This window comes from Leopardus geoffroyi, chromosome C2 (assembly GCF_018350155.1).
Source record: "Leopardus geoffroyi isolate Oge1 chromosome C2, O.geoffroyi_Oge1_pat1.0, whole genome shotgun sequence".
Classification (NCBI taxonomy): Eukaryota; Metazoa; Chordata; class Mammalia; order Carnivora; family Felidae; genus Leopardus; species Leopardus geoffroyi.
Window position 1 is genome coordinate 81,149,707 of NC_059333.1, and position 25,264 is coordinate 81,174,970.

General features: G+C 40.0%; 1 protein-coding gene across 1 annotated transcript; it reads right to left on the bottom strand.

Annotated features, from left to right (window-relative positions):
• Positions 1 to 2,192: 2,192 nt before the first annotated feature.
• On the bottom strand, positions 2,193 to 25,209 carry DNAJB11 (DnaJ heat shock protein family (Hsp40) member B11). The gene is made up of 10 exons (XM_045502669.1): positions 24,804 to 25,209; positions 21,965 to 22,121; positions 17,173 to 17,270; positions 15,338 to 15,470; positions 11,708 to 11,850; positions 10,829 to 10,911; positions 9,860 to 9,917; positions 3,770 to 3,881; positions 3,365 to 3,524; positions 2,193 to 2,651 (listed from the first exon to the last, which is right to left on the bottom strand). The coding sequence occupies exons 1-10, from the start codon at positions 24,869 to 24,871 to the stop codon at positions 2,587 to 2,589; spliced, it is 1,077 nt and encodes a 358-aa protein (XP_045358625.1). The 5' UTR covers positions 24,872 to 25,209; the 3' UTR covers positions 2,193 to 2,586.
• Positions 25,210 to 25,264: the final 55 nt, after the last annotated feature.

Genomic DNA, 25,264 nt, shown 5'->3' on the forward strand with positions numbered 1-25,264 from the left:
AGTGATAAGGTCTCTGCCTGAAACTTCAGACCCTAAAGTTTGTGCTTCAAAGGCCACCAGAGAAATGAAAAACTCAGTGTGGTATTTTGTGACAGTTTGGGTTTGCATCCCCTTTGATCAAGTTCTCTGCATGCTGGAGCTGACTGCTTGGGTTCAAATGCTGGCCCCACCACTTTTAAGCTGTGAGATATAACTCGGCTTCCTCACCTGGACACTGAAGTTCACAGTCTCTCTTTCATATTAATGAGTTCATCTGTATAAAGTACTTGAACAGAACCTGGCCCATAGCAAGCACTCGATAAATATTTTTTACTAAGAAGACAGTTTTCAGTGTTCTTCATTTGGAAACTCTGTAATACATAGAATCTTCTGGTTTCAAGGCAGCACACATATGATTGCTACAATCTCCCAAGCCTAAGAACCCTCCCTGCAACGTTCCTGGATAGACGCTTATCTACTTGGTAGGGAACCAGCTGTCTCAGGGACATTTTGGGACATTAACATCTGGGAAAAATTTATACCATAGTGCTAAAAGCTCGGGCTTTGGAGCCTGGTTTTAAGATCTCCCCACATCTCTACCTCCACCATTCTGCTCCAACGGTTTGTAACAAGAAAATCTGTGAAACTTTGATACAAATCATTCCACATTACAGGGTGCTTCAGACAAAGCACTTAAAGTGAACTAAAGCTCAGAGTCAAATGATAAAAGAATATTCTTTTTTAACTTCTCAAATCATGGCTGTCTGGACCATGGATTAACAGGTGTAACAAGGCCCCCATGAACATTATTTGTAGCAAGAACTCAATCTCTATGGGGTCTTTCTAGCCAAGACTAATAACTCCAGCTCTTACCATGTGACTGACTCTTGCAAAAATCTTAGAAAGAGGAGGATGAGCCAGTGCAGATAACGATCAGGAGTTCTCTTGGGCTAAGAAGTGTAAGGGAGCGGTGCCTGAGTGGCTCAGTTGGTTGAGTCTGACTCTTGATTTCAGCTCAGGTCACCATCCCAGTTCTTGAGTTTGAGCCCTGCGTCGAGCTCTGCACTGACAATGAGGAGCCTGCTTGAGATTCTCTCTCCCCATCTCTCTCTGCCCCTCCTCTGCTTGTGCTGTCTCAAAATAACATTTTTTAAAATAATAACAAAATAATAAAATATAAATGTTATTTTTAAAAATGTAAAATGTTGATGTTTATTCCTAAAAAATGCTCAACTAGGACAACCCAGTACATAATGAACATCAAATGTACAAAAAGTCCACTAAACTTTATATGTATTTATGTGGTTTCATTTGAATTCTAAGATCTCCAGCATTTCAAATAAGCCTCTTAACTTTGTCCTTTTCCTTCACAAGTGAACATGCAGTTGTGCTCAGGTCCAAATAGTACCTGTCAAAGTGTGCTGCTGCTTCTCACCTTGTTAGCTGTACTGAGCTGATGAAGTTTTCATTTTTTCCCCTTCTCCACTCATTTTTTCCCCTTTTCCACTCATTTTTGTAAATCGGGGGCAAAACGCAACGAAAAAGCAAATAGTATCACTGGCTGCTGAAGAGACAAAGGAGGGAGTGCTTCTGGAACGACACGGATGGCTGGAAGGCAGCTCCACACACACAACAGAAATTGTCCCACTCTATGGAACCGTGCAGTCCACAAGTATATGAAAAGCAGTGTGACGGGGCTGCAGAAAAGTGAAGGAGATTCAAAAACCAAGTCGACTCAAGTCGTGTGCCACTGAATCGGAGGCCACCTGGGGAGGCAAAAGTAATCTGCAGGTCACACGCATTTTTTAGGGCCAATGGTAATCCTGGTTCCTAACACAAACCAAAGGCTTTTTAATCATGAGGTCAACAGAGATTATGTATGTGAAAAGTACTTTTAAACAGTAAGGTATCCATATCAGATTATTCCCGAATGAAATGAGAGGAAATGTATTTTCTCAGGGACAATTGTACCCCAGTCTCTACTCAGTTTCTTCAAGCTCCTTTCTAGAAGATACTGTGTGTGTTTAATTGGGTATGGGGACTGGATCATTACCACCCTTTTTGCAGGTTTGTGGGTCCATCTTGGCTGATGGGAGGTCAAGCCGACTAGCCCGCAGGAGCCCAGGGGGACACAGGGTAGATCAAGGGAAAGTGACCAGATGGGACGGAAGGACAACAGTGTAGCTAAACCAACAAGAAACAGGAGTCAAGAAAAAAATAGCAACAAAATGTATTTAAAAACAGACTTCTCCAGTTGGCATTTTGAATGAAACAGCTAACAATGAACTCCAACCCTTTATATTGTGTTTCTTTTGCTCCCGGAGTCCTCTTGCAGCTTTAATTCTTGAAACTCAGCCAGCAGCACCAGACATTAATCCCCAAAGGGAGAGGTATTATTAAACCTTTTGCTGGTCATTCTTTTCTGAATACAAATGGACAAATTCTTAAACCCTCTTGCTCATTTCATGACAATCATCAGGAGAAAAAAATTAAGCCAAACTTGCATATTGAAAATAAGAACAAAAACACACACACACACAAAAACCCCTGTTGATAATAAATATCGCTGATTCACTTATGTTAAACAAAGTCCAATTTTATTCACTCTTAATATCCTTGCAGTCCATTGTATACCTTCTGCACTGATCCTTGTTTCAGTAGCTGTTTGATACCTGAAGAAAGAAGGAACAAATGATTCCATCAACAAAAATGTCACTTCTGTAGAGTTCGAAGAACATGTTTCACGCAGAGGCTCACAAAAGGCCACATGACAACAATGGATCTGAATTGTTCAAGTTCATTGCATGTGGATACCCTTCACCTCCCACACGCACATGTAGGTCCAAGACAGCCCCTCATGACTTTCTGGTGCTCAAGCACACATACCACACATAATCCCACAAAACCCTACCAAATGAGAAGTGAGAAGAGGCCATCAAAATGGAAAGAAAGCTCTTCAGTTGTCTTCCATTCCCTCCTCTTTGTCTTCTTTTCAGTTTTGACCTCTTCCACCGTTCTCTTTCCTCTTATTATTTAGGACACACCAACTGGGCCCTTACCTCATCAGCCATCGCAGACACCATCCTAAGGCCCCTAGCCCTTCTAATGTATACCTCACCCTTCCCTCTACAGTTTGGTCCAGACACCCCAAGTTTTAAAGCCCAGCACACCCAGCCTTTTTTTTTTTTAACACAGTGACAGAAGAATTTTGAATATGTCTTTCACAGAAAGTCAAGTCCAATTCCTAGTTCTGTCTGCAGTAGGGTTAGTGGTTGATGCGTGATGTCACTGGAGGGTTTTGTTTTTATTGCCCCTTTTTAACCGCTGTTCTCATACTCATATACCACATATACACACATACTCTCTCTCTCATTAGACCGCTCACCTTCTCTTGCTTCCTCTGTTAACTGTTCTTTTGGAAAATCTACATCGAAAGTGATTATCAAAGAGCCCTTAATGTTGTTGTTGTCAAAGTTGGGGAGCCCTTCTCCTTTCTTCCATAGCTTGGCTCCTGGTCTGGTGATCTTATCCCGGGAAATATGTACCTAGAAAGCAAAAGGGAATGGGCTGGAGTAGGATGGGTACTTTTGAAGTAAGACACACGGCTTCTAGTGAGCACTGGTGCCCAGAGTTCACGTCACAGCTCAGCACAGCAGCAAGGATAAAGGGACAGGGAACCGTCATCAGGGCATTGAAAGCCAAAGAAATAGGTTTTCCAAATAAAAAGAAAAACCAAACACATAATCTCAAAACCATCCACATGGAGGAAGCAGGAAACTGGTCTGTTTACCTTGTGGCCATCCAAGTGAGTAATATCCATATCAAAGCCCACCAGAGACTCGACTAGTGAGATTGTCACGTTTGTATATAAATCATCTCCTCTCCTTTCAAATATTGGGTGCCTAAAAACAGAACAAGGCAAAAATAAAAAACTTCCATCTTTGGAAAACATTCAAAGGGTTTTTAGAAAAATCTTGGGAAAGGATGAATACCACTCTTTGAAACAACAGGCATTTACTAGACATTCCTTTGTGGATAGTATTAACTGAAAAATATAAAGTTGTGTAAAATTTATTATATCCTATGTTTAAGGAGCTTAGAAACATCAGAAGGCGAAGCACATAAGTAAAACTACAAGTAATTAGACTACAGAAAATTCGCTTTGATATACAAGCGCTCTGGATTACAAGTATGTTTCCAGAACAAGGTTTTACTGTATTTGCAAATGACTTATCTGATGAAGATCTATCAGATCAAAACCTATGACTCAACACTCAAGACATAAACAACCCAGTGAATTAAATGGGCAGAAGACATGAACAGACACTTTTCCAAAGGAGACATCCAGATGGCTAACAGACACATGAAAAGATGCTCAATATCACTCATCATCAGGAAAATACAAATCAAAACAACGATGAGATACCACCTCACACCTGTCAGAATGGCTAAAATTAACAATACAAGAAACAACAGGTGTTGGTGAAGATGCCGGTGCAGCTGCTCTGGAAAACAGTATGGAGGCTTCTCAAGAAACTAAAAATAAGCCTGGCTAGAGGTTTATCAATTTTGTTTATTTTTGCAAAAAACCAACTCCTGGTTTCATTGATCTGCTCTACAGATTTTTTTTAGATTCTATATTGTTTATTTCTGCTCTGATGTTTATTATTTCTCTTCTTCTGCTGGGTTTGGGGTGTCTTTGCTGTTCTGCTTCTAGTTCCTTTAGGTGTGCTGTTAGGTTTTGTATTTGGGATTTTTCTTGTTTCTTGAGATAGGCCTGGATTGCAATGTATTTTCCTCTCAGGACTGCCTTTGCTGCATCCCAAAGCGTTTGGATTGTTGTATTTTCATTTTCATTTGTTTCCATATATTTTTTAATTTCTTCTCTAATTGCCTGGTTGACCCATTCATCCTTTAGTAGGGTGTTCTTTAACCTCCATGCTTTTGGAGGTTTTCCAGATTTTTTCCTGTGGTTGATTTCAAGTTTTATAGCATTGTGGTCTGAAAGTGAGCATGGTATAATCTCAATTCTTTTATACTTAGGAAGGGCTGTTTTGTGACCTAGTATGTGATCTATCTTGGAAAATGTTCCATGTGTACTCGAGAAGAAAGTATATTCTGTTGCTTTGGGATGCAGAGTTCTAAATATATCTGTCAAGTCCATCTGATCCAATGTATCATTCAGGGTCCTTATTTCTTTATTGATTCTGTGTCTAGATGATCTATCCATTGCTGTAAGTGGAGTATTAAAATCCCCTGCAATTACCACATTCATGAATGAAAATGGAATTATTGCAACCAATCCCTCAGAAATACAAGCAATTATCAGGGAATACTATAAAAAATTATATGCCAACTGGACAACCTGGAAAAAATGGACAAATTCCTAAGCACCCACACACTTCCAAAACTCAAACAGGAAGAAATAGAAAACTTGAACAGACCCATAACCAGCAAATAAATTAAATCAGTTATCAAAAATCTCCCAACAAATAAGAGTCCAGGACCAGACAGCTTTCCTGGGGAATTCTACCAGACATTTAAAGCAGAGATAATACCTATCCTTCTCAAGCTGTTCCAAAACATAGAAAGGGAAGGAAAACTTCCAGACTCATTCTATGAAGCCAGCATTACTTTGATTCCCAAACCAGACAGAAACCCAGCAAAAAAAAAAAAAAAAAAAAAAAAGAACTACAGGCCAATATCCCTGATGAATATGGATGTAAAAATTCTCAATAAGATACTAGCAAATCAAATTCAACAGCATATGAAAAGAATTATTCACTATGATCAAGTGGAATTCATTCCTGGGCTGCAGGGCTGGTTCAACATTTGCAAATCAATCACTGTGATACATCACATTAATAAAAGAAAAGAACCATATGATCCTGTCAATCAATGCAGAAAAAGCATTTGATAAAATTCAGCATCTTTCTTAATAAAAACCCTCAAGAAAGTTGGGATAGAAGGCACATACTCAAACATCATAAAAGCCATTTATGAAAAGCCCACAGCTAATATCATCCTCAATGGGGAAATACTGAGATCTTTCCCCCTGAGATCAGGAACACGACAGGGATGTCCACGCTCACCGCTGTTGTTTAACATAGTGTTGGAAGTTCTAGCATCAGCAATCAGACAACAAAAGGAAATCAAAGGCATCAATACTGGCAAAGATGAAGTCAAGCTTTCACTCTTTGCAGATGACATGATATTATACATGGAAAACCTGATAGACTCCACCAAAAGTCTGCTAGAACTGATACATGAATTCAGCAAAGTTGCAGGATACAAAATCAATGCACAGAAATCAGTTGCATTCTTATACACTAATAATGAAGCAACAGAAAGACAAATAAAGAAACTGATCCTATTCACAATTGCACCAAGAATCATAAAATACCTAGGAATAAACCTAACCAAAGATGTAAAAGATCTGTAGGCTGAAAACTATAGAAAGCTTATGAAGGAAATTGAAGAAGATATAAAGAAATGGAAAAACATTCCGTGCTCATGGATTGGAAGAATAAATATTGTTAAAATGTCAATACTACCCAAAGCTATCTACACAGTCAATGCAATCCCAATCAAAATTGCACCAGCATTCTTCTCGAAGCTAGAACAAGCAATCCTAAAATTTGTATGGAACCACAAAAGACCCCGAATAGCTAAAGTAAAATTGAAGAAGACGACCAAAGCAGGAGGCATCACAATCCCAGACTTTAGCCTCTACTACAAAGCTGTAATCATCAAGACAGCATGGTATTGGTGCAAAAACAGACACATAGACCAATGGAATAGAATAGAGACTCCAGAATTGGACCCACAAAAAGGATGGCCAACTAATCTTTGACAAAGCAGGAAAGAATATCCAATGGAAAAAAGACAGTCTCTTTAACAAATGGTGCTGGGAGAACTGGACAGCAACATGCAGAAGAATGAAACTAGACCACTTTCTTACACCATTCACAAAAATAAACTCAAAATGGATAAAGGACCTGAATGTGAGACAGGAAACCATCAAAACTCTAGAGGAGAAAGCAGGAAAAAACCTCTCTGACCTCAGCCGCAGTAATTTCTTACTTGATACATCTCCAAAGGCAAGGGAATTAAAAGCAAAAATGAACTATTGGGACTTCATGAAGATAAAAAGCTTCTGCACTGCAAAGGAAACGATCGACAAAACTAAAAGACAACCAATGGGATGGGAAAAGATATTTGCAAATGACATATCAGACAAAGGGCTAGTATCCAGAATCTATAAAGAACTCACCAAACTCCACACCCAAAAAACAAATAATCCAGTGAAGAAATGGGCAGAAAACATGAACAGACACTTCTCTAAAGAAGACATCCAGGGGTGCCTGGGTGGCTCAGTCGGTTAAGCGTCCGACTTCGGCTCAGGTCATGATCTTGCAGTCCGTGAGTTTGAGCCCTGCGTCGGGCTCTGTGCTGACAGCTCAGAGCCCGGAGCCTGTTTCAGATTCTGTGTCTCCCTCTCTCTCTGACCCTCCCCCGTTAAAGCTCTGTCTCTCTCTGTCTCAAAAATAAATAAACGTTAAAAAAGAAGACATCCAGATGGCCAACAGGCACATGAAAAGATGCTCAACGTCACTTCTCATCAGAGAAATGCAAATCAAAACCACACTCAGATACCACCTCACACCAGAGTGGCTAAAATGAACAAATCAGGAGACTATAGATGCTGGAGAGGATGCGGAGAAATGGGAACCCTCTTGCACTGTTGGTGGGAATGCAAACTGGTGCAGCCGCTCTGGAAAACAGTGTGGAGGTTCCTCAAAAAATTAAAAATAGATCTACCCTATGACCCAGCAATAGCACTGTTTTCACTCTTATGTGGATCCTGAGAAACCATGGGGGAGGGGAAGAAGAAAAGAAAAAGTTAGAGAGGGAGGAAGCCAAACCATAAGAAACTCTTAAAAACTGAGAACAAACTGAGGGTTGATGGGGGGTGGGAGGAAGGGGAGGGTGGGTGATGGGTATTGAGGAGGGCACCTGTTAGAATGAGCACTGGGTGTTGTATGGAAACCAATTTGACCACAAATTTCATATTAAAAAAAAAAACTAAAAATAGAACTACCCTAAGATTCAGCAATTGCACTATTAGGTATTTAACCAAAGGATACAAAAACACAGATTCGAAGGGGTACATGCTCCCAATGTTTAAAGCAGCACTATCAACAATAGCCAAACTATGGAGAGAGCCCAAATGTCCATCAACTGATGAATAAAGAAGATGTGTGTGTGTGTGTGTGTATATGTATGTGTGTCTGTGTATTTTTGTTTGTTTTGTTTAAAATAATTTTTTATTGCCCACGATATTATTTTTTTGTGTCTTTTTTTTTTAATTTATTTTCTTTTTTAGTAACTATAAATTCAAGCTTAGAGAAGCTTGCCTTTGTCTTGAAACAACAAGAACAACAACAACAACACTGTTATATCATTTGCTAACCTGATCTCATTTTAAGAGAGAGATGGTAATTATATTGTAAGAGTAAAATTTATACCATGAATGATGCAGATCTAAGTCTGGTGGCATTAAAAGGCGATAGTGTTGTTGACAAAATTATAATCTGCTGGTGGCATTTGTGGAAAAGAAGAACTTGAAATTTTTAAATAACAGTAAACTCCGTTAGAAAATTCTTAAGTGTCTCACAGACCAAAAAGGGAATGAAGTTAGTAAAAGCCTCAACAGAGTTTGAATAAAACCCTGGATTTGAGAGTTATTAGAACTTGGGTATGTAAAAATAGGGTGGTAGGTTGGGGTCATGCTTACAATGGTCTCAAGTTCAAATAAACTACTGTGACAATACACCACTTCACAGGTCACACACTTTCCCACAGGTTTTTCTTTCCTTTAGTAGGTCCTGGCAGAAGGTGTGCTCAATTGCCTTCCAATACACACACACACACACACACACACACACACACACACACACACACACACAATCACATATTACTCAGCCACCAAAAAGAATGAAATCTTGCCATTTGCAATGATGTGGATGGAGCCAGAATGTAGTATGCTAAGCAAAGTAAGTTAATCAGAGAAAGACAAATACCATATGACTTCACTCATGTGTGGAATTTAAGAAACAAAACAGATGAACATACGGGAAGGAGGGAAAAAGGAGAAGAGAGGGAAACAAACCACAAGAGATTCTTAATGATAGAGAACAAACTGGGGGTCGATGGAGGGAGCTGGGTGGGAGATGGGCTACATGGGTGATGGGCATTAAGGGGGGCACTTGCTGGGATGAGCACTGGGTGTTGTATATAAGTGATGAATCACTGTATTCTACTCCTGAAACCAATATTGCACTGTATGTTAACTAAAATTTAAATTAAAAATAAAGATATTAATCCTTCATCAAAAAACAAAAACAAAGTAGTAACAAGAGAGAAATAATAAACAAGAAAGCCTGAGTCCCAGGCAAAATTCTTGTATAAGCGTCACTTCATGCTGAAGAAAAACTGAGTATCATGTAATAGAAGGTTCTTTCTATGTAGAGTCCTCCAATCTTGTATGGTGCCATGCTTCCTCAGTCAAAATCTCAGGTCTCCTTGAATACCACTTGTATTTGCTTCTCTTTTACAACTCCTTACTTGTTTTATCAGTTCTTTCCTCCCAACATCTTTTGGATTTGTAGGTCATGAGTAAATATATAATGGCTCAATCCTAGGCCCCAACCCCTAATTTTTAGTATTGTTGTAGAGTTACAAATGATCATTAAGGCATTTAAGTGCATGAAACAGAGGAAAAAGTCTAGCCATGTCCTGGTGGCTATCCAGATTCTCTAATCTAACTCATCTGAAAAGCAGGGGCTAAAGAGAGGGACTCCAAAATCAGATCACGTACTTGACAACTTTGATTCGGAACCGCAGGTCTCCTGGCTCTCCATCCACATGAGGCTCACCTAATCAGAAGAGATGATGGCATGTTGTAAGTCACACAAGTTGAACACCACAAATCTATCCGCAGTTGAGAGAATTTTTTAAATCCATTACCTTGGGTGTTGCCTACCAAATCTACCCATGAAAGCAGTATCTCTAACTGGTTATATCAAGTTTCGGATTATTAGTAAAGATCACCTGTGTCTCAGGCACAGCAATAAACAACTTGACCTGTTTCCTAAACAAAGAAAGATTCATTGATTTCTTGAACCTGAAGTCTTAAAGCTTCTTTTTTTTTTTTTTTTGGAGTTTTAAATTTAACCTCAAGGGGAGGTCTGAGAGTATCTTATCAATGTCAAGTAGAGCTATACATCTTTCATTGCTGAGTTAAAACTAATCCATTAAGGTCTGGACACTCTAATTTATTTATTTCTTTATTTATTAAACAGATTTTTTTAAGTTTATTTATTTATATGGGGAGAGAGAGCACAAGCAGGGGAGGCAGAGAGAGGGAGAGAGAGAGAATTCCAAGCAGGTTCCAAGCTGTCAGTGCAAAGCCCGATGTGGGGGCTCAGTCTCACAAACTGTTAAGATCACGGTCTGAGTTGAAATCAAGAGTTGGGACGCTCAACCAACTGAGCTACCCAGCACCCCTGTACACCTTAAATTTTGATATAACTTAGGCTACTAGATAAAAAGTTACTAAGTGGTAACTTTTGGCCATTATATTCAAAAGATAAACTGTAATGCTATGGCTTAATGTGGACAACCACGAAGGTCCTGAAAGGTTTAAACCAGACAAAAGACTGTGGGACATGATACGTGCATTTACTATGTGGCCATTAGGATAGGGTGTGAGGTGGGGTGGGAGGCATTCACAAGCACCCAGGGAATAGAAAGTGAGGACAGTAAAACATCAATATCAACATCTCACCTTCCCCAATAAAGGGATACTCCATGCCATCTCTCACCCCAGGTTCTATTTCTACCTCCAGCGTTCGTTCTTCATTCACTAGTCTGAGACAAAGAGAATTTAGAAAGAAAAAAAATGAAAATACAAACCAAACCCCAGATACACATGATTAATTTTTTTTCTGTTCTATCAGAGTCGTTTCTTGGAAGACTGTTCTGTACCTCTAGTTGACAAAGCCATCTGAGATCCATTTACATCTTCTATTTGCCAAAAGCTAGGGAAAGCTACTCTACCTTACATAATCTTGTAACTTGCCTCCGAAGAAACCTGCAGTAGACTGATTCCTTTGAGCCATGTGATCAATAACAGAGTAAACTATTCACACTTACATAAAGGGCACCTGGAACCACATGGTCATGTTTATCAGGAATCAGCAGCAAAGTTTGTCCTAACGGATATTTTTCCTGATCCCAGGATCCCAGGATATATATATATATATATATATATATATATATATATCATACTGTTTAATTAAATAGTTGTGTTCCTAACATAATCAGCAAAGAGTCTTTCTCTAATCTGAAATGTTAGCTAGACATATAGGACTGCTCTAATATTCTGAGTGGGAAAAATGAAACATTAACATTTGAGGAGGATATTCAGAAATAAAGGGTACTGCTTATTAGTTCAGAAACACAGAAGGCAATATTTAGAAGAAATACTTTTGGAAAATATAAAAATGTACATGTCTTTGTTCCATCCTCTGGTAGAACTTGAGAGCGTGTGAAAGAAGGGTATGGAAAGATAGGGGAAAATCTAGATCTAGACCATTAGCATTTTATTAGACAAATGACATGATTCGAGTGTCTCTTGGTGGAACAAAGAAAGCGCTCCACTTACTTGACATTAGGGCATTCATCACAGACAACCTCTTGGGTCATTTGGAAGCGCCCCGGGCCCAGCTGGGTAGTCCGCATCTCTTGCCGGCAGTTGCATTTTCGTTTGCCAGGAGCCTGCCTTGCCACAGGTTTGTTTCTAACTACCTAGAAATACATAAACAACGTCAGCTTCTCTCTCTGTAAAAAAGCCTCTGGTTTCCTCAACTGATCAGGGCTGCACGCACGCCCATGCCAGAACTTCCTCTTCTCTGGCAAGCTACCCCTCAGGGAGACCCAACGCGACAGAAGTCTCCGTGGACTTACAAATCAGACCCCCCCCAGGAATGAAGCAAACGGATGCTTAAGTGATTCAAATTCTGAAGCTGGAGAAGAGAGAGGGGAGTCAGAAGAGGGCCAGAAAATAACGTGTATGATACGGGCATTTCCGAGCCACAAGAAAACACTGCTGAGTTAAAGCAGTTCACAGAATTGCTATCCTTGAAGAAATCTGAGCCGTGCAAAGCAAAACCACAGCCTGAAGAACAACCACAGCCTTCAAAAGCTGATATTAGCTGCCACCATACCATTACCTACGATAAACCCAATGAAAACACTTCCTTGTTTCAGGCAACTCAATCCAGGGCTGTTTCCCACTGTTATCTCAATTCAGACACTGAATATGTAAGGGACACAATAATCATCTCTTTGTAGTTGCTTGCAATCAAACACGCCGATCGCTCAAGGTATGTGGGAAGCAGTACACGTGAAGAAACGTATTCCTGTGTTTGCCTGTTTAGTTAGCCAAACGTCGAATCACAAGGCATGTGCTCAGGCAGCAGGATGACACAAATGTTTGGGAGAAAAATCCCTTAAAGCCTACAAATATACGAAAGCCCAGGTCAGCAGAATAAATGACAACAGCAACAGTAATTAGAGCAGACACTTTATAGCACATAAAAAAGCAAGCAATGCTTTTGTAAAAGCAAGCAATGCTTTTACATGTATGAACTCATCCAGTCCTCACAACCAGCTCATGAGGCAGGTAGTGTTACTGTCTCTGTTGTACAGGGGAGGGAATGAAAGCACAGAAAGGTTCAGGAACACAACCAAAGTCACATAACTAACACATGGCAGAGCTAGTGTTCGAAACCAGGCAGTGTAGCTCCAGAGTCCATGCTTTTAACTACTATGCTCTCTCTCAAGGTAATTTTTCCCGGAAAAAGAATTTTCCACAGAGTCATTTAAATAGCAAGGTCACCAACATAGATTTTTGTTTCGGGACACACTAACTGCAAAGAGTGATGTACACAGTATATATTGGTGATGTCTGCAGACAACAGGTCTGCAGGGAACATGGGGGTTAATCAGGCTCACCTCTTTTCTCCCAACCCAACAACCCATCTTGCTTTTGAAGGAGAGACGGCCCAAATACTTTCACTGCCCTTTCTCTCACCCTTCAGACTGAACAACAGTATGACGAGACAGCTGCATCCTCTGTAATTGTCCAGTCCTCTTTTTTCAACTCTTCAGAGCAGAAGCCACAACTAAAGAAAATGCTTCTTGTCGAGCTGGTACATATACGTGGGCTACCAGCTGGTTCCTCCCAAATCCTGGAAACACTGTAAGACGTCGATTCCAGGAAACAATAATCATAACACGCAATTTGTGAGAAAGCTTCAGAGACAGAAGGCTGTACTGAACCGGTATGTGTGCAGCGTGGTGGCTGCATCTCGGGGCAGCGGTGGCTAGAGGGGGCACTGAGAAGGTGTCAGGGAAAAGCAGTTGACTTTTCTGCTGTCGCCTTGCTCCTGAACGGCCCTGGGACGAGTTTGGGTGACCCCCTCTCCTCCAAAACTGACAGACCGCAGACAGCAAACAAGACCGAAAAAAGCCCTCCCAGAAAACAAATAAAACACAGTTAGAACCACTAGGCAAGGGCTCGCCCCAAGATGCCCTCCCAGGGCAAGAAAGTTGCTGATCCCCACGGCGGAGGGAGTATGAGCTCAAAGGTCAAAAAACCATCTAGACACCTGAGGGGTCTGACTACATGCCCTCCACCTCCCACCCCCCAGAAAAGACAACAAACTGGATAAAACATATATTTTAAGCAAATGTATTAGAGAAGACAGACCAAGAATTTAAAATAAGCATGGTAATATTTAAGGAGATAAGGGAAGGCATCAGCAAAGTGAAATAGAATAAGAAATAATGTAAGAATCCAGTAGAGATATTATGTATAAAAATACGAGTTGAAATAAAAACACAGCAATGGGATACTATTAGGATGGATATAGCTAAAGACTGAAGTAATGAGCTGGAAGTCCCAAATAAGGCACTCTTCTAGAAGAAAGCAGGGGAGGCTAAAGAAGCAGAATTAATATATATATATATATTTATTATATATGTACATATAATATATATATACACTTATATATTTATATTTATAAGAAAATTAGGAGATAGAGGCAGAAATGCCAACAAAGAAGGTTATATATCCGAAAACATGGAGATAAATTTTCCAAGACTAAAAAAAGATAACCTCGAATTAAAATATCCCGAAGTTTTAGTAGAAAATATTATGTGAATCGTTTTCTGATTTTAGGGCAGAGAAGAATTTCTTACACAAGACACAAAAACTCACCATAAAAGACTGATAAATTTGGCCACATTAAAATCAATTACCTCTGTTCATTTAAACAAATCCTCGATATAATGAACACACCAGTTACAAACTGATAGGCTATATTTTTATCACATATGGCCAACAAAGACCAAACGTGTAAAAGTGTTCATCCTAATTAGCTGAGCACATGCAAATCAAGAGCGTAATGAGGTAGCATTTTTACCCATTTGACAGGCAAATATTGAGAAGCCTAACAATTCACGGTTTTAGAGAGGTGGCGATCTACAGGATCTCTTATAACTGGCTGGCGGAAGTGCTGGTACTAATCAATTGAGAAAACAATACGGAATTATCTTGTACAAATGAACGTTGGTTCATATTACCCAGCAATTCCACGCTCACATATATGAGAAATTCTTGCTCACATGTACCTGGATGTGTGTATAAGAATGTTCACAAAAGCACTATTGGGAAGTGGAAAAAAAAAAAAAACTGGAAATAACCTAGTGCCTACTGATACAATGTGGTCACAATAAAATTTTACTCAGCAGAATTACGTGTTACAGCAACAACAGGCAGCAATCTTGATGACACTATAGTGAAAAAAGCCAGTCCCAAAGACTGTAAAAATAGCATCCTACCATACACGAAGTCAAAAGCAATAAAAATACAACAATATCTTACTTAGGTATTCATGTACATGTAACACAACAAACAAACAGGAGTGCCAAGGGAACAATAAAGACAGAACACAGGACAGGAGCTCCCTCTGAAGGGGAGGAAGGGGGATGGAATAGGGAAGTACGTGGAGGTAGACGGACATGGTCTTGCTGTATTTAGTTCTTGGGCTGGGTGAGGAGCTCATGAAACAATGGGATTATGAACCTGGGATTATGATGAACTCAATTCTGCGCATCTGGTCACTCTCCCCACCCCTGAAAGACACAGCAGGTACCCAGAGATTTCCTGCTTTTAGTCAAAAGAACAATTCTGGGAATTAATATGAATAGCTGTGTTGTTGGAACTTACTTCCACAAAATTTCCCGCATATACTTCTTCCAAAGTAACTTCCAAATCTACAATAATATCACTTCCTCTTGGAATATTTCTGTCTTGCTGACGAGGGGTTCCTCCAAACATGAAACCAAAATCTCCAAAGAAGCTGTGGATAAGTGTAAAAATCATCAGGAAAAGAAATCAGAGTTCATGTCTTGCAATTATTTTTCTTCGCATTGATATAATATTGTGTCCTACCAACATAATATTGTATAAAAACTGACATTTTTAATACACTGGAGTCATACATCACACACAATTTTTTGTCATACATCATACACAACTGTATTGCCATATCCCACAGAAAAATTTTACTTTTTAATACATATTGTCCAGACATATGGTGCGGTGCATACAGTGCATCCATGAATTCAAAGTTGGGCATAATCAATGACCTACTAATCTGTTTTAATATCAAGGAATATCAAGATATAATGGACTTATCGAGAAAGGGCATAGTACATATAAACTCATGTAATACTGATTCAAATGGCAATTTTGAACAGTTGTAATGTTCACTTTGTGTAATTTTTAGAAACTAGCTTTAATTAAAGAAGCTACTGTTCTGTACAAAACTCTTGGGTACATAATTAAATAAACTAAAAAAGCATCAGACTTAGTTCAATTCTGGACCTTAAGAAAAAGGATGTTCTGATCTCTACAAGATCAAAATCAGTTTTTATAAGTAACAAAAGCATCACTTTGAATTAATACAATGACCTTCAAATGTGCAGGTGTTCTAATCTTAATGTTAATTTTTGATGTTAAGAAGCCTCAGATGTTGGCACAGTGATGCCAGCTAGATAACTACTTCCCACCCACCAACCAATCTTGGTGAATAGATTCCCTGAAACTTCAACAAAAACAGAGAGGGAGGATTGAGGAGGGGGGGGGGCGGTGGTACAGATGGCGTTTTCTCTCTTTCTGGCATCCCTAGGTATCACTTCTAATTGTCAAGGGAATGGGACACTTCCTAGTAGGCTAAAACAACCAAATCAATCCTGGGGAAGAGAAGGATTTTCTAACCACATTACCCACACAAGTCCTGAAAAATCTACTGTCATCCCCAAATACTAGATGGGGGAGACTATTGTGTGCAACAGTGATTCTTACCTTCTTTGGGAAAGGGTTCACAAAACCCTTTAAGAATCTAAAGAAAGCAATAAACCCTCTCCCCATAGAAAAGCATACTCAAACATCTTTTTGTTTATACCTTGATTTGAAACCCCAGATTAAGATCTTATATGGCATCATCAGGACACACAAAAATTCAAATGCTCAACAAAGAGGGGTTCAAAGAGTGGGAGGGAAAGGTGTTTATTATCCCAGCCACTCAGCACTCCTGGAAAGCCACGTGCGACAGGAGACAAAAAGCCTCTACTCTAATTCCTTCCACCAATGCTGATTATTGTAGTTGTCTCTCCTGTTGATAGGATTAAAAAGGAGGCAGTTCTGGGTATGGGAATAGAAATCTCTCACTCTCTCTCTGCTCATAAGAAATAATTTCATTCATTAATGGTTTGCAGATTCTAAGACAGCGAGGGGACAATATACAGTGCCCCCAACATTGTCAAGGGTGACTTGACTGATTCAGTTGACTGGACAGGAACCTGTATTTTCTAGAGCTTTATGAAAACAGAAGAGTATATTCCCACAGGGAGGAGGATGATTGACCTTGTGGTCAAGAATCAGTTGAGCTGTACTCTTCATCAAAAGCTTCTGAAGCAGGCAACAGGCATATATCTTTAACAATGACCGAATGATCCATTCTCAGACACTAATACTTTGCAGATGGGCAAATTACTTACTGTGAAAAAATGTCTCCATGGGAGCTCTGATGCCCATCTTTTAATCCCTCTTCACCATAAGTATCATATTGTTTCCTTTTCTCACTGTCTGACAGAACCTGGGGGGCAAAAGCCAGTGGAGGAAAAGATCAGGGGTTGGCAAGATGTGATGAAGGTACATTCATGTTTTTTTTAAACTCTGATACTGGGTCTAAGCTTTTTGTGGAATGCAGTTTCCACTATGTATTAAGGCATGTTTATATTTTCTTTGGCAGACTAAATTCTTTGATGCACTGTTCATTTTGGAACTTCTACATTGCTCAACTCATGTCTTTAATTTATCAAAATTCGCCTAGTCACATAAAAACCATATCTGAGATAAGCAATGTGGCTATGAAGGTGAGGTCAGCAACAGGAAAGAGGGGAGATGAATTCCTCAGGGTTACTTCCCATTCAGTGTGATTCTTGTGCTCGTGCAGTTAACCTGTATGAGGCAGTAGCTCTCTGAACCATAAATTAGGATGAGACTATGACAGATTGCCATTAGTGATAGAAGCATTAAATCAGGACAGCATGAAAATCTGCTCAGTCCTACCTACATGTCCATATCATATACACCCCTCCATGTTATACACATTAGGAGACTGACAAGTCAAGGGAATCAAATGGCCCTTCAGAAGGGTCTATCCTGCTCTATTTTCACATTCCCTTTTCTATTTTGGGCGGTATCTAGAAATCCATTTGTGGAAGAATGCTCTCTGACATGTGTATGTTTAAGTTTGTAATCTTCTGAGTTTGAATTACAGAAAGTAAAAAACAAAACAAAACACTGCTCTATGAAGACTGCTCAAGGTCAATTTCACAGCTTGAAAACATTGGACCCATTTGAAGAATATAAAAACTAAATAAACTTCCATACTCTTTAAAATTTGCTTTCAACATGCCCCCCCCCCCCCCCCGCAAAAAAAAGAGAGACAGATAGAAAAAGCTTCCCATCTATTTAGAGAAATCTGAAGTATTTGCACACATATAATTTTGACAGTTAAATAACTTTATACCTTCTTTGTCATTTTAAAACTTCTGTTTAGACAGCAGATTGAAGGGTTATTTCAAACCCATACTTGCACTGGCTCAGGAAAAAAGGTTGGAAGTAGATGGGGCTTGCTGACTCAGCAAAAGAAAGGGAAGACCTGACTAGCATACATAAACAGGACACACTTCTGGCTCAGGGCTGAATGATGTGTAAGGAGCCACTAAAATATTTTATCTTTCTAAATTTATCTTAAATGTTAAAAGAAATTGTGTATATAAGAGAGAACATTCTTTTTTCTTTTTTTAATGGTTTTTTTTTTAATGTTTTTTTTTAACACTTATTTATTTTTGAGACAGAGAGAGACAGAGCATGAACAGGGGAGGGGCAGAGAGAGAGGGAGACACAGAATCTGAAACAGGCTCCAGGCTCTGAGCTGTCAGCACAGAGCCCGACACGGGGCTCGAACTCATGGACCGTGAGATCATGACCTGAGCCAAAGTTGGCCGCTTAACTGACTGAGCCACCCTTAAATGTTTATTTTTGAGAGAGAGAGAGAGAAAGAGAGAGAGCGTGAGCACGGGAAGGGCAGAGAGAGAGAGAGAGAGAGACACAGAATCTGAAGCAGGCTCCAGGCTCTGAGCTGTCAGCACACAGCCTGATGTGGGGCTCAAACTCATGAACTGTGAGATCATGACCTGAGCTGACCGAGCTACCCAGGTGCCCCAAGAGAAAGCATTCTTAAAAGGAAAGGAAAGACAAATGGGTTAGTCCAAAAGTGACCAGAGTACTTGACTAAAAGCATTATGATAGACCACATGGAAAGGAATATTTGGTAAATATCCTCAAAAGGAAAAAAAAAAAAAAAAAAAAAAGCTACTTCAGCGAAGTAGAAATGGGCAGAATTCACTTAAAAACAACAACAACACAAAACCTCAAAATTCTTATCATCATGTGATCTGCAGTTTCAATATTTTTATTTTCAAGTCTACTGTGGTCTGGTCTTGCAAAGAAATGAATACCACACATGGGTCTAAAAGAAACACCATTTCAAAACCCCCAAACAAAAACTATTTTAAAGTCAGCCTCTTTATGGACAGCAGAGGTCTCTGTAATAACCCTCCCCAAAAAACTACCCTTAAAGTTATCTATTATAATTCACTTCTTCCTCAGTTGTCTTCTAAGGAATGCAATTTTATTCCATGGTCTTAGAAGCTATTTTAATTTCAAAAGAAAGAAAGGTTCTTAGTTGACTGGCCAACCAACCTAGAGTCTCAACTAATTAAAATGCCAACAGTAACCCCAGTTCCGTAGAGAAGACAAATTTCTATTCACAAAAGACTCTTCAACTTAACTGGGATTTTGATTCGTGAACACTAATTTATCTACCGACCAAAGGCAATCAAATGAATGATATAAAGAAAAAAGAAAATCAGACCTAGTGACTAGAAAGGTTCTTAGAGTTAAATAATCTTCAATCTCATGAATGATTTATGTACAGCCTGCCTAGGTCATAGCTAAAGAATATGGCAGACTTGAAAGAACATGGTAAATTCTTAGCAGCAGCTTCCCTAAAAAATATTTTGGACTATTGGGTTCCTAGCAAACAATGGGAATATTTATGGGAAATACAGTGCAAAATATGGAATCTATATTATCAGCAAGAAACAAAATGTTCTGCCTAATTTAAGAGGGTCCACCAACACTCTCAAGTTTATTTGTGGGTTCCAGGTTAGGAATTTTGGTCCTATAGGATCCCTGAAGGTATCAACAGGAAAAGGGGGACCCCATTAGGCCTAGGTTTCCCCTAGGTATAAGTCACTCTTTCAGGTCAGTGGATTCTTTAATTTAGGCCTTGGGATCTCTTCCTTTTGGGTTTTTCTGACTACTAAAGTATTTTTCAGATTTGTTTCCAGCCTTCTCACTATCCAGGGATTTAACTTGAATTCAAAAGTTTTAGCTCCATAACTTCCAGAGTTTATTTTTTTCTGTGTCCTTCTAGAAAATAGCAATGGTGACTAGCATGACGACACTGGAATGTATAACTGAAATCTGCCAAGACAGCAGAATTTCAATGTTCTCACCATAAAAGAGACAAGTGAGGTGCCAGACGTGTTAGTTACATGGGCAGAATCCTTTCACAATATATACATATATCAAATCATCATGACATACACTTTAAACATCTTACAGTTTTGTCAACTATACCTCATTAAACCTGGAACCCCTCCCTACCCTGATCTCTTAATCTATTTCTAGAGGAAAGGTGAATTGCAGCACATGAAAAACAGCCAACTCCTGGGGCACCTAGGTGGCTCAGTCAGTTAAGCCTCCGACTTCAGCTCAGGTCATTATCTCACAGTCCGTGAGTTCGAGCCCCAGAGCATGTCAGGCTCTGTGCTGACAGCTCAGAACCTGGAGCCTGCTTTGGATTCTGTGTCTCCCTCTCTCTCTGCCCCTCCCCTGCTCGTGCTCTGTCTCTCTCTGTCTCAAAAATAAATAAAAACATTAAAAAAAAAAAAAAAAAGAAAAAGAAAACTGCTAATTCCTACTTTACTTTTTTTTTTTTTTTTTTTTTAAACCATAGTTTTTTTTTTCAACGTTTATTTATTTTTGGGACAGAGAGAGACAGAGCATGAACGGGGGAGGGGCAGAGAGAGAGGGAGACACAGAATCGGAAACAGGCTCCAGGCTCTGAGCCATCAGCCCAGAGCCCGACGCGGGGCTCGAACTCACGGACCGCGAGATCGTGACCTGGCTGAAGTCGGACGCTTAACCGACTGCGCCACCCAGGTGCCCCTAATTCCTACTTTAAATACACAAAAGATTATCAGAACTTATTTATAAGATTTTTTTCACCATAGTGTTGAAAGAATCTGTGTATAAATTTTTCAAATAGTATATAATTTATTAAGCATTCAACAAATATTCCTCAGTGTTATTAAAAATGAAAAAAAGAAAATGGAAATAAGAATATGCCCAGCTCTATATTTTATGGTGACCTAATATAGATTAAACGAGATGATATTGAAAGTGTCTTCCTCTCCAGATTAGTTTGCACATTGCAAACCGTAGCTGTGTTTTGTTTGATCGGCACAAAAAAGAAATTTTTAAATCGAATTAGTTACAAAAATGTTCCAGTCAAAAGAATTACATGCAAATCTGGATTAGCACTTCTCCTGAAAAATTAAATGACTTCTCATTTAATTTAAAATGAAAACACCATGTTTTTTTTTTTTAATGGCAACACCATGTTTCCATTTGTACATGGCAAAAACTGGCTGGGGTTGAAAAACAGCTTCCCTTGAAAGGGGGCAAGAGGGCTTTAGTTTGTCACAGTCCTCATCGTTCCCTTAATAGGGAATCCCAATATGGAGGCAGAGTAGCCACTGTCATGTTTTATCTTATAACCGCCCTACACGCTGTGTGTCTGGTCCATGTGGGCATGTGGATTTGCAATCTTCATTCAGATTTTGATTCTATTTCTGGCTCTAGCTCTCAAACTGATCGACTGAGGATCAGTCTACTCATGAATCTATCAATCATTCTTTCATCTTTTTCAACATTACCCCCCGTAATAAAACAAATACTGTTGGGGAAAAGTCAGAAAAGGGCAGTATGCTAACTCTAATGTACAATATAACAGCAAACACCGATTTTACGTTTACCCGTTGTCTATTTTGAAAAAGAAGTGACCTGAGAGAAAGGAGTGCTACTCTGTGTCACACTGTCTTTTCTGTAACTGTAGGTTTCATTCCTATTTCATCCTTTTTACTGACTCACCTCATAAGCAGCACCTAGATCCTGGAATTTCTCCTGAGCTCGAGGATCATCGGGGTTCCGGTCAGGGTGAAGCTGTAGGGCCAGTTTCCTGTAGGCCTTTTTAATGTCTTTTATAGATGCACTGCGAGGCACCCCCAAGATCTTATAGAAATCTCGCCTGGGGAGTAGGGAGAGGGAAAGGGTACTTCATTAAAGAAGTATACATTACATTTTTAAAAGTGAAATTTTTTCCTTTACATTAGGTCTGTGAATGAGCCAAGAGGTAGGAAAATGAAGATATACACGTGATGCACAAAAAAAGAATGACTACAAAGAGAAACCTCGGAATTTGTAACGAGTTCTTATACATTGAAGCAATCACAATGACAGCCTATGTACTTTCTGAACTTTGCTGAAATTATTCAAAACATCTGTGGTATACTTCTCTTAAAACTATCTTCAGGCAAGGAAACTATTATTTATGGTCACATGTGTTACTTTCAACCAATAACCGTATAATCAAATTAACTCTCCTTTTTCATTCCCTCTATTAGTGACTTTAAATGACTTCTGGCTGTTTCCCAAGGTCAAGTGACAACCTCAAAGGGCGATTTTCTTTACAAGATTACATCGCATAAATGTTCTAGTAGTAGCTTTGTTTGAAATGTTAAACATGAAGTGACTGAAATTAAGTTCAGAGGCTAACATGGAGGTTAAGCCAAAATCCAGTAAGAGCCCTGAAGAAAGAATAACATCTATTTGGATGTATGAGTTGTGTGTTTTTTTGCTAAAAGCGGAAGTATCAATCTTGCAGTCATTGTTAGTAGTTATACTAGTTTGTCATGGTCAAGTCTTAATTATAGACAGCTGCTGAAGCTCACATACAGGAGCCTGTAAGTCTCAGCAGCTACAAATATACACATGGCATGATATGTATGTGGGAGATAAGGGCTGACCACTGACCACCTTGCATGGGACTATGCTTGAACCAAACTAATTACAAAAGGAATCTTTGCAAGAAGGGCCAATGGATACAACAGAGTATAATAAACTTTCAGGGCAGGGACTGTAGCCCATAGAAGATATATATATATATATATATATATATATATATATATATATATATATATATGTATATACTGAAGGAAATGAATAAACATGCTCACAAACACCTACTCCTTTTGGCAGAGTCACTTGAGCCACCGAGAGTTATTCTGAAAATGCATTTCTCAACAAAGGGGATGGGAAAGTTGTTCAAAACGGACACGCTAATGTAGCAGCGATGGTGATTTTAAAACATAGTGGGGATAAAATGCATTGGGGTGCCAGGTGATATAAGCCACCACACTGAGAAAATTATTCCATAAGCTCTTAGTCCCACTTTAGGAAAGTCATTTAATCATTTCATGTAGAAGTTTGTAAAATGGTCACTCCCAAGGGATTCCATGAAAGTTAGATGCGTTAGCCTCCTCCCAAAAATCTGCAAACATCTGACATCTCTTGAGACAAGGACTAAATCAAAAGGTTCATTAAAATTAATAACAAAAGAGCTGTTTAAAGAATGAGTCTCAGAATAATACAAAAATAATAATGTAGTGTAATAACAATATAATAGTATAAATATAATAATAATATAAAATGGCTAAGTAACAGCTCAGAAAAAATCAGGGAAAAGATGACTGGCATAGTTTAGCATCAATATTACAGTTCCCAAAAGACTTCTTTATAAAAGGCTGATGTTTAAAGCTAAAGAATTAACAGTAGTCATATTGACATTTGTTTAAATATCTTAGGGTATGTGTTGCTTTAATTAAGTACTAACAAAAACATACTAAGAAAAACAAGCATTACCTAGAAGAAGTTAATTTTTAAGAAATTTGAAATGTTTCACAAGATAAAGAAGACAACAAAGTTTAAGCAGATGTGCACAGGGGAAAAAAACTTTTAAGAAATAACAAGCACTTTCAATTTTAAAGCTTTGTTAAGTAGCACCTCCTCCATTTAGAGAAACTTATGAATTGTTAGAAGCTAAGACTTTACTATTTCCCCACATTCTAAAATATGAGCCTGGCAGATCATATCCCGTGGTCACCAGGCTTGTAAGATCATGGATCTAAACGGATGGAAGGATCCTTAAGAGTTCAGGTGCTCCTATTCCCTTCCTACAGGAGGAACCTTATTACCCTCATGTTACAGATAAGAATTTAGGTGGTTCCTTCAGAGTCACATAATTTGTAAGTGAGGTGGGTGGTCTTGAATCCCAGATCACTACCTGTTGGTGAAATGCTCTTCCCGCTCATAAGATCATTCAGCTTCTCAAGAATGTACCATGGAGAGAGACAGTGAGGCATGATGACAGCTTAGGTTCAATTATCTCAAGAAGCTGGGAAGTTCAAGAACTCTCCAAAGCGTCTGCCTTGCTCCCTCAATCCAATTTCCTCTAGTCCCAGCATGGCTTTCCTACCTGTTCTCACGTCTTCACTCAGACTCGCAAAATAACCCACCCACTTTAATGTCAGCCCCTCCAATGGCTCGATGCAGGCTCAACACTGTATGGTCCCCTTTTCCATCCAGCTCAGCAGTACCCCCACCCCCACAGTGTGTCTGGCACTGCATCCAAATCCCACTCCTCTGGGCAACTCTACCTCTAAGGGCCTCTGGACCTAAGCTCCTCTCACTCGAGCCACCCACTGCTCTCCTCTCCAGCCCGCTGGCCTGGCCCACACCAGCCATTCTTCTGCCCCCACCGCCTCACCTCAGCAACGCCCCTCTCCACTCCCTCAGTCTGGCAATGCTCCCTCTACCCCAGCCAAGACTGACCGACTCACGAGCCCCGTGCCCGCGGGTGCCTGTTCCTCACCCGGCGATCACGGCCCCGAGGAGGTACAGCAGCAACAGGCAGAAGGTGCCCAGGTTCTGCGGGGCCATGGTTTCTCTGTGCCGGCCTCTGTGCCGGTCCCTAGCCCACGCGTTCCTTACAGACTCCGCCGCCGCCGAGTCGGCTCACCAGCCCACCCGGCGCTGAGACGCCGCCTCACACCGGGGTCTCCTCCTCGGTCCGGAGCTACAGCTAGCTCGCCCCCTCCCCTGCCAGTCCACTTCCCGGGAGTCCCGAGTCCCCGGGAGAGAAGCCCCTAGCAGGCGAGAGCCAATCGCTGCTCGGGACATCACACGCGGCCGGCGCCTCGCAGCCAATCAGCGCAGTACACTTCACCTCCGAGGAGGCGCGGGCGGCCAGTTAGGCTTCCGAATTGCAGCCGCAGCTCCGGGCCTATTAGAGGAGAAAACGTCAGAGGATCGCGCCGCCGCAGGAATCCGCTC

Excerpts from the sequence above, each read along its gene's own strand:
- DNAJB11 (XM_045502669.1), bottom strand. The coding sequence starts at position 24,871 with ATGGCCCCGCAGAACCTGGGCACCTTCTGCCTGTTGCTGCTGTACCTC. Across the intron at positions 15,471-17,172 it reads CATGGAGACATTTTTTCACA|CTTCTTTGGAGATTTTGGTT; the intron begins GTAAGTAATTTG and ends ACTTATCCACAG. Across the intron at positions 11,851-15,337 it reads ATGCGGGAAATTTTGTGGAA|GTAGTTAGAAACAAACCTGT; the intron begins GTAAGTTCCAAC and ends ATGTATTTCTAG.